The sequence below is a fragment of the Notothenia rossii genome, assembly GCF_949606895.1.
Source record: "Notothenia rossii genome assembly, chromosome: 10".
NCBI lineage: Eukaryota > Metazoa > Chordata > Actinopteri > Perciformes > Nototheniidae > Notothenia > Notothenia rossii.
Window position 1 is genome coordinate 58,342,571 of NC_136908.1, and position 10,086 is coordinate 58,352,656.

The 10,086-nt window shown below is 39.4% G+C and overlaps 1 protein-coding gene and 1 long non-coding RNA gene across 2 annotated transcripts; one reads left to right on the forward strand and one right to left on the reverse strand.

Moving 5' to 3' along the window:
• Positions 1-756: 756 nt before the first annotated feature.
• LOC307021976 (aldo-keto reductase family 1 member B1-like) lies at positions 757-7,727 on the forward strand. Its single transcript, XM_079654537.1, has 10 exons — positions 757-932; positions 1,981-2,148; positions 2,260-2,376; positions 2,496-2,573; positions 2,967-3,089; positions 5,326-5,432; positions 6,911-6,992; positions 7,129-7,212; positions 7,302-7,384; positions 7,479-7,727. Exons 1-10 carry the CDS (start codon positions 867-869, stop codon positions 7,513-7,515), a joined length of 945 nt encoding a protein of 314 aa, XP_079510663.1. The 5' UTR covers positions 757-866; the 3' UTR covers positions 7,516-7,727.
• A 1,068-nt stretch (positions 7,728-8,795) lies between these two features.
• LOC307021977 lies at positions 8,796-10,086 on the reverse strand. The gene is made up of 2 exons (XR_013803290.1): positions 10,016-10,086; positions 8,796-9,231 (listed from the first exon to the last, which is right to left on the reverse strand). It is a non-coding gene; the product is annotated as an uncharacterized lncRNA (long non-coding RNA).

Sequence of the window (10,086 nt, forward strand, 5' to 3'; positions counted from 1 at the left end):
CCTAGTCATACTGGAAACATATATACATACCCTATATTGCTGTGGAAAGGGCTTTTACATGTTCCTATTGTGTGATCCATGGCAATCATCCTCCTTAATATCAGTGTTACGTGGAAAGTAATTATGTTTACCCAAGTATTACACGTAAGTACCATGTGTGTGGTAATTATAGGCCTGCTTTGGTTAAATATCTCCATTTAATTATATAGCCTGCACTATGTTTATGTATTTATCTATGTAGAAAGTAGGAATTAAGTGGGACTAACATTTTACAGACAGACAAAGAAATCAAATAAGGTCATTACAATTATTTCATCCTTGATTAGTTATTTCGCTGAATTACAATTTTCAATGTGAGACTTGTAGCTGAATATCTTTAAATAATTAAGTAAAAATATATAGCCTATATATTACTATTTAGTTCTGTTTTATTTTCTACTTTTAAATGTTTCTATTTTATGTTAGTTTATTTTCTACTCTTTTGTATTTTTGAAATGATATGTAATGCTTTTGTTTTAACATGCTCCTGTAACGAAAACAATTCCCAATTTGGGATGATTAAAGTATATCTTGTGTTTTTAAAGTCTAGTAGTTTTACTTATTACCTATCTTTTACCACTGTTGATTCCCAAAGTATGATTATGTTTAGAATTGGAGCTGGCTAATAAAACAGATTAGCAGGAGTTCGGTTGTTTCACGCTGTGGCCTCGCGCATGTGGATTGAAAGGCATTACCAATCGATCGACTACGCCACTGTTCTGCTGCTCTTGTCTGAACCAGCGCCATGGTCTGAACCGTCTTCATTAGCTTTTCTCTACTTGACAGTTTTACAGCTGCATTCAGGCCCAGCTCGTCCTTTTGGAGAAATGGCAACAACCGTCAAACTGAACACCGGTGCCCAAATGCCCATTATGGGACTTGGAACATGGAAGGTGAGTTTATTTTTTAAATACTACATCGTCCTTCCCAGCGTTAGTTAATAGTTAACCTTTTAAGTAAGCTAGGTGCCAACAGCATGAATTAACACACTGTAAATGTTGCGTAATGGTTCGGTAAAACTCACTTTTCTTGCCATCCTTACCAATTCAAGATCGACAGTAATTGTATTGCATTTTAAGACTGTGGCTGCTCTTTTTATGCACTTTTGTAGAATTAGTGATACAAACCGTGGCTAATGGGCTACAGCTGCAGGTTTCTAGAAATATCACCATGTGCAAATGATGTTGGTCAAATAAGATCCTGTTTCAAAAATAAATCAGAGCAGTTTTTCATTTTGAAACTACATAACCTATGTAGCTTGTACACTAGCTAATGGGCTAATTTACTACAGCTGCAGGTTTCTAGAAATATGTGCAATTCCTGTTTGGTAAAGTTACTCCAGACTGAACTGTTTCTATTTAAGTATTACCAACGTAAATGTCAATACAAGTGCTGTTGCAGACACTGATATTCATGTAACTAAATCCTTAAAGTGCTTGGTTTACTTTTAAAACAACCAATTTCCTTTGATTTAATGACTGTTAGGCGAGGTTTTGTTTAAAATTACCTTCAGATATTTGAGATGGTTTCTGCTTCACAGCATTTGGGATTTTCATCCGTGAAATATGAAACAATTAGGTGCAGTTATCCTTCAAAAATAAAACAGAACGGGTAATTAGTAATCGAGAAATATGACATGGGTTTTCTCCTACCACATGTTGTGTATTATGAATGTTCCAAAATATGACTTGGATTTGGTCCCAGTGAGCTGTCACTGCAGAGTTCATGTCACCGTGAGGTCACTTATAGTCTTTCTCATGTAATCTTATCCAAATCATAATAACAAAAAGGGAGGCAAGACAAGGAGCTTAAACTCCATTTTAGATGAGAAACAATGTCACCTTAAACATTAGTATGTACCCTGGATCTTTTATAGCACCGTATGTGTTAATGGGCAGTAGTTACACATGTTATACCACAAACCATCTCTGTGCTTTCTAGTCTCCCCCCGGCAAGGTGTCCGAGGCGGTGAAAGCAGCCATCTCGGCAGGCTACAGGCACATTGACGGGGCGTTCGTGTACCAGAACGAGTCGGAAGTGGGAGAGGGTGTCAACACCTCGATCAAAGATGGCGTTGTCAAGCGAGAGGACCTTTTCATTGTTAGCAAGGTGAGGCGTGGCGGAATAATGTACAAACAAATGCCCTTTTGATTATTTCCTGAACAAATAGGCCAGTCATTGACTGTTTGTGATTTTAATGGATGTCCTCGACTTTCACAGCTGTGGTGCACTTTCCACGAGAAGTCCATGGTCAGAAAAGGCTGCGAGAAGACTCTGAGTGATCTGAAACTGGACTACCTTGATCTCTATCTGATACACTGGCCCATGGGTTTCAAGGTATTGTCAAATGTGTTCGGAAATATAAGTGTGCTCGAGATTCAGGTGTTATCTTTCAATATATCTATGATAAAGCCACCATATTCTCGATGCAATGGTTATGTTGTGTCATGTTACAGGCTGGCGAGGATCTTTTTCCATTGGACAGCGCCGGAGAGACAATCAATGACGACACTAACTTCGTGGAGACATGGGAGGTACGGTAAAAAAGAAAAAAAAAAACACTCCCTTGTTTCGGTCTAAACTAACTGGTAAAAACCTGTTTGGGATAAGCATAACAAACCTGATTCATGATGTGGAACCACAGTCATCGAATTTGTTTAAAGACCAATTTGTTAATGTTAAGATATTATTGTTCATGTGGGAGTCATAAGGAAAGGGGAGCGTTAGGATACATTAAAGTCGGGTTTTGACAAGTTAAGACTAGTGCAGGTTTACAATGAGACAAAAGAACTGAGATATACAGTATGAGGGAGTGGAGACGAAGTATAGCTGTGGCTTTTTGAAAAGACACAGACGGTATTATGTGTGGTTTTCAGTCTCTAGACCGAAAGTCATCAAAGGGCGTCTCTTTTGTTTAATTCTCTCAGGCGATGGAGGAGCTGGTGGATGCCGGTTTGGTGAAAGCTATCGGCGTGTCCAACTTCAACAAGGAGCAGATTCAAGCCATTCTCAACAAGCCAGGCCTCAAATACAGGCCGGCCAACAACCAGGTACACTAAGACAGCTGTTCAACCAATCATATTCAGGAGAAAAACACTCATTCACCCCGAGCTCTGTCCCCTTTCTTAACCCTTTTTGGAGTGACATAAAAATCAATTAAGCCAACTAGTATTATGCGGGATTTTTCTGATGATAGCCTACAGCAGGGGTCGGCAACCTTTTTGATATGAAGTGCCATTTTAAAAAAAAAATTGTTATCAGCGTGCCAACTATCGAGAATTATCAACGGGGGGGGGGGGTTGAGGAGCTTAACGCTCGTCAACTATCCGCAGGAGGGCGGGGGAGCCTTGCTGCGGGGGAGCAGTGTCGCAACATACACGATGCCGAATTTAACAAACAACTTTAAGTAATTGGTTTAAACGGCATAATAATAAGGACGATCGTCCGTTCTGTGATTCTCCAGAGCACACGTGTTATGATATTAGGGTCGCGTCGGGTCATGCAGAGTGAGATGAGATCGCTGTCCCTTTAAGAGAGAGAGAGATAGAGAGAGAGGGGTGTGGCTTGTGCATGTGTTTGTGGACGGTAGAGCGACAGTGAGCGAGCGTGTTTCTGGAAGTGAAACGGGAAAGCAGAAAAACAGAGGTCTGTGATGTATTTTGTGAAACAGAAGAACAGCTAAATAAATGCAACGGCCTCCCAAGAAGAGCTCGCCTCTCTCTAAAGTGGGTTATTGAACCTGAAGCTTGTTGCTTCTGCCCACCTCGACTACGGTCTGGGAGCCGACAGGAAAGTTCAACACACAGATGGCCAGTCCGCCCTTTGTAGCATATTATGTCGATGAGAGATGAGCAGATCGCCACTGGGCTTTCAACTAAATACACAGCCACGCAAAAACTGCGGCATTTGTACAGCTCCTTATGGGTACTGCAATTTGTGAAGTGCTTTCCTCCGTGTTGAAACGATCAGCACTGCACCACGGAGGAAAGCGGCAGAAAGTCACCTGGAGTTAAAGAGAGCGGGGCTGCGTTACGTGCATGGCTTCCTTCTGCAGGTAACGGGAGACGCGCTCTGGCGGCGGTCTCGCGTTCAGGATCCGAAAATACAATTTAAATATTTTGCACACTTATTCCACTTATTCCTAGTGTGCCACTGGTTACGGTGCCGCGTGCCAGCATTGGCACGCGGCACCGTAACCAGTGACCAGTGACCCCTGGCCTACAGTATAGACATATAATAGAAAATAAAAATATGTGAGACTTCTATTTCAAATTGCCATGTCATGTCTATAACTGCATACAGTTCAAGTATTGTAGGATTGTTGACACCAGACATATATTTAATAAATATATACCTATTGGACATGCTGTTAATATAGAGTATGTACAAAGTAAAGAGTAAACCTCAACAGCAGAATTAGTTTTAATAGGGATTATGATGTGTTTACCTTCAAAAAGAAGCTATAAAACAAACAAACAAACAAAACATCCTAATCACTTCAGTGTCTCTTAAATAGCCATTAAAGATGGGAAAATAAAAAATGATCCAATCCGTGACTCAAAACAATGATAGGATCTGAACCGTGCATTTTGTGATCTGTTGCACCCCTACTGAAAGGGCAAGGGGCCCTAATGGCATCATCTGTCTCCTCCAATCGGGTTTGAGGAATAAATGTCCTGTTAACTCCTAACGGGCCACAGCAGCTTCCCTCCGGCTGGAACATTAGCTGAGCTGACCTTAGAGTTTTTCTGCTTATCACAGCTACCATCACTGTCTTGTTTTATACTCGATTACAGCCCCATTCTCCTTTAGCCCTCCAGAAAGAGTACTCTCATATACTCAATAAGAGTGATGCCTTATGGGTACAGTAGGCAGTTTGATGCCACTGCAAACCATATGTATGTAGAGAGGCAGAAGAGTGTCCAAACTTTTAAAAGTGCATTGAAGACATACATTTTTAACAAAGCCTTTGGTTAGAGCTCACATTTTATGGTATTCATTTGATTTGATTTTGATGGTACTTAATTTGAATGTTTTATTTATTTGTATTGTCTTTTGTTGTTATCTTAGTTTGTTTTGTATTTCTATTTGTATTACTTACACTATCTTGTATTTTCATGTTGCTGTAACTCCATCATTTACAATGTTATTTGGTTTAATCTGTAAAGCCCACGGACAAATGTGTTGTGTTTGTATTGGGCTATACAAATAAAGATTGATTTGATTCAATGTACGAAAACCTTTACACAGCAGTGCATGCTAAGAGTTGTGTGTTTGTCCCACTAGGTGGAGTGCCACCCGTACCTAACCCAGGACCAGCTGATCGCCTTCTGCCACTCTCAGGGCATCTCCGTGACCGCCTACAGTCCCCTGGGCTCCCCCGACAGACCCTGGTGAGTTGAGTATCAAAATTAATGCAAATTGTATTTGTTTTAAAGCCTTAAATGGGCTGGCTCCGGCTTAGTTAGCAGAACTCATCCATCGCTACACCCCAGCCAGAGCTTTAAGGTCGGCTGACCAGCTGCTGCTGATGGTGTCCAAGACCAGGCTCAAAACCCGAGCGCACCGAGCATTCGCAGCAGCTGGCCCCAGTCTGCCCCTCCATGTGAGGTCGGCCCAGACCCTAGGGGTTTTTAAATCTACACTTAAAACTCACTTCTTCTCTCTGGCCTTCTAGTCTGAGCGGAGCACGACTCCTGACTTTTCCCTGTGTTTGATTTTCTTATTTTTGCTGTTGTATTTGTTGCAAAGTGTTTTTATTGTAAAGTGTTTTTATTGTATGTACAGCACTTTGGCTCGACCCAAAATCTTTTTAAAAATGTATATAGAAATAAAACTTGATTTGATTTGAAAATAACACAAACCCCCTTCTCAGCTGAATCAGTATTATGTAATGTCCCTTGAGTTAGCTTCAACTTGTGACCGACTGCAGTTCCTCTTTGTTGGGGCACATTATGTCCAGATTTATGAAATCACCTTTTTTTCTGCCTGGTTTAGACATTTTTATTTGTAATAGATGATTTGGTGTCTTAAAAACTCTATTATTCCTCTCTATTTTTGAAAAAACACCCATAAGGGTGTTGAAGGGGTCCTATTATGCTTTTTGGAGTTGTCCACTTCCTTTGATTGCCTCCATTGGAGTCCTTTGTTTACTTCAGTAACAAATGACACAATGCTGCAGCACAGGAGTAAAATAAAGCAATTGTTTTAACATTAAAGCATGTAAACATATCACACTAGGGACACTAAATAGTAATATGAAACCTGAAAACAATCACAATAGGGCCCCTTTAAAGTGGACCTATCATGCTATATTTGAATAATATAGTGTAGGACCATACCTATATAAGGCATATTTATACTTTTTATTTTTCAAAATACCAAACAGATCATGCATTTTAGCCATTCCTCATTTTGCTCAATTTAACACTGTCTTTGCATGGGCTGATTCTGTGAGAACAGCACCATCTACAGGCCTGGCATATGTACTACAGCGTCTCCAGCGCTTTCGAACGGCAATGTCCATGGCTGTCTCCTCCTGATTGGTGGAGTTGGCCCAATAGCCGTAGCGCCACTTCTGTGATGTCATAGAAGTGTTCAAATCTGGATCAGTCTATATCAGATCCGTTGCAGCCCCTTTTTAAGAGATTTGGGTATGGAGGAAAATAGAGAGGGTTGTGTTTTCTGACACTTGGTGAGTTCCCTGGAACACCGGGGACACATATTCATGTTTTTTTTTTAATGAGGGTTGTTTCTCTTTAAGTTAATTCAAAGTTTGCCAAAGTGTTTCCATTATTCTACCTTTTTTAAATTACAGAAAAATAATGCAAAATGTGCCGGTCCTGTAAATTAAACAGTTGGTATATTTCAGGGCTAAACCTGAGGACCCCTCTCTGCTGGAAGACCCCAACATTAAAGCCATCGCTGCGAAGCACAACAAGACTGCTGCTCAGGTACAGCACTGCCTCCAATAAATAAGACATTCAATCACACACGCTTTAAAAAGTGATTTTCCTTGTTCCTCTTTTCCTCGTGATGCACGTGGGCCTCTCTGTTCTGACCCCTGATCTGTTCACATGTTTGCGGCAGGTCCTGATCCGCTTCCACATCCAGAGGAACGTGATCGCAATCCCCAAATCCATCACACCCAGCCGCATTCAGGAGAACTTCCAGGTACTGAGCCGAGAACTAACTCGGATGCTTTCCAGGATTAGCCCTCTTTCCGGCTCGTGTGTAAAGACGCTGTTTTAATCTTCTTGCAGGTGTTTGACTTTGTTCTCACTGAGGAGGAAATGAAGACTATAGTAGGCTTCAACAGGAACTGGAGAGTCTGTCCAATGCAAGGGTGAGAACTTTTGTTTATATTGTGTTTCTTACCGTCAAACTGTTGAGGAGATGTCAAATAAAACTCCCATTTCTTTATGTTTTTCCCCCAATAGGAGCTTGAAGCACAAGGACTATCCATTCCACGCTTGATTCTGGAATAGATGAATTCCACCAGAGCGTCTCCACCCACTGCACTGCTTTGTCCTTAGAGCGTTTTGGATATTTAGTACAGCCTTACCAAAACGTTCAAATGTGTTGCTCTCAGGAGAAACTTTGAATTCTTTAGTGATCACTTTTGTCTAACTGAAACACACTCCTAAAGCCTCTTAATACAAAATGAGGGCCCTGGTATTTTTTTCTTAGTTTGCTTTTAAATGATTTTTTATTTGCGTGTCATTTTATGTTACTGAAGAACTGTGTACAAACTACATTTGTATTTTCAAACTGAATAACTGCTCTCATCTATTTTTGAAACAACAATTTATAAAATCATGCTCTTTGTATATTTGTAGATTAACCTGATGTAGCACATGTATGAGTAAATGCTCATAAGTAAATGAAAAGATAAATTCCTGTTTTAAGTCCACTGCTCATGTCGCTACGCTAATTTAAAAGCACTGTTGTCGGTTTAAAATTCAGAACTTAATGCACTCATTTTGGGATGACAAAGTATTTATTTTACTTTATTCGTGAGTCATACATGACGCTATTTTTCCTGTTACGAAATCAATGCTTTCACTTCCCACTTGTAAGACGCTAAAATAAAGTCCTGTGGGAGACAATAAAACAAGTTGCTGCAATGTTTTTCTGCACAGCTGAGAAGAAAACACTCAGGGGAAGTGTGTTCCTCTCTGTGACCACTAGAGGTCAGAAGCTCACAGTGAGCCAGGTAATAAACATCCGTGCACGCATGCATACATAGCGACACTTGAATTCTCATATATGTAATGCTCCATATTTGTATTTGTAGTAAAGGAAATGTCATGAAGCTGTTCCCTACTAGTTTGTATTTAAACGGGACAGAGTAACATTAGGTCTGTTTACACAAAGAGAGTCTTATCCTTCTGGAATGCAGGAAGCTGAAACTGCCAACGAGGAGAAAAGTTCAGCGTTCTCTGGAGAAATGAGCCGAGCTCGTGTGTTTGATTCATAGAGGGAAGTTAAGCATGAACTCATACAAGCGTTTAACCCAAATGCCAATATTGTAATAGGTTATTTACTAGTTTCTGTTTCATTTTGGGCCATATTCCAAAAGTAGTAGGCTACTAAATAGAATCTTAATTAGTCCTATTGTATTGCCTACTGAGAACTTCTGTGCGCCGGACCTTCAGATGGACATTTTGAACTTCCTACAAAGTGATTTTTTTTTTTACAGCTTTATTTATTAAAAGATTCAAATTCAAAATATAATCAACAAACAATCACATTAATTTACTTTTGAGATAATGCTTTATTGATTAGCGAGTTAAACTCACAAGCTACACAGCAATATTTATATGTATGAAAATAAGTTTATTTACAAGCTGCAACATTATAGTTGAGTATAAAGTATCCGATAAAACATTATTCTTGAGGAACATGTTAAATAAAAGACTTAAACAGAGTATGTATACACAGGTATATGGCGACCTTACTCCGAGTACTTATTTCACCTCTGCACAGCGTCGATAGTGATCCAGGTATTTAACCCTAAGGTAATGGCATAATTAGTAAAGGGTAGTCCCCATTAATCATAAGTCAAATTAATCATCAAATCCTAGCAAAACATGATGTGGATGAGTCAGCGTGTAGATTTTAAATCAACAGAAAGCTCAGCACGTTGTCTAGTATTCTGTATTCAGAGGGAAGTCTTTGTGATGTGTCGCCCTGTGGAGAAGAGAGGAGGAGGAACACACTTTACATAAGAAAGGGATAATGGGTTCAGTTACATCATAGTTCAACTCTTTAACTCGTTAACATCACACCCTCAGTGAAGAAAGAAGTACTCAGACTTTTGCTAAAGTAGCAATACCAAATGTAAAAATAAATGTTATAATGTAAGTATTGGCATAAAAATGTAACTGATACACTAAAAGTAAAAGTACTTATTGTGCGTAAAAAGCCCTTAATATATTATGCATTAATATGTTCATCACAGCTGAAACACCTCGTGCTATTTCTTTTAAATTAAACTGCTACTGGATGCATTAACCTAGCATAATATATCATAGTGTAGACTGAAAACTCATCTCTTTTTACTCCACTTTGAGTAATACCATTACTAACAAAGCACTTCTATACTAATAAAGGACTGGCTTATCTAAAGCCAGTTGAGTAGCGCTTGAAACGTTTTGGCTATGAAACCTGATATGATTCTGTTTTTTTCAAGTTTGTATCTTCTTGGTCGAATGCACTTATTGTAAGTTGCTTTGGATAAAAGCTTCAGCTAAATGTAATGTAATATGTGTAATTATATTCTGTATTAACTAATAATATGAATCTGAAGTAACTAGTACAAAAAGAACAATACTGGCTTCCAAAATATAGTGGCGTATAAAGTAGCATTGAAGGAAATACTTAAAGTACAAGTAGCTTAAACTCAATCAGTGTTTGGGTAAACCTCGTTAGATTCTTCTCTGCATATTGTTCTGTTTGATCCCTGTCTACTCACCATTCCATTTTGAATGCTCTCCTCTCGTTGAAGCTCATCATGGTCTTCATGTCTTCATCACTCAACTTGAA

Excerpts from the sequence above, each read along its gene's own strand:
- LOC307021976 (XM_079654537.1), top strand. The coding sequence starts at position 867 with ATGGCAACAACCGTCAAACTGAACACCGGTGCCCAAATGCCCATTATG. Across the intron at positions 2,149-2,259 it reads ACCTTTTCATTGTTAGCAAG|CTGTGGTGCACTTTCCACGA; the intron begins GTGAGGCGTGGC and ends CGACTTTCACAG. Across the intron at positions 5,433-6,910 it reads GGCTCCCCCGACAGACCCTG|GGCTAAACCTGAGGACCCCT; the intron begins GTGAGTTGAGTA and ends GGTATATTTCAG.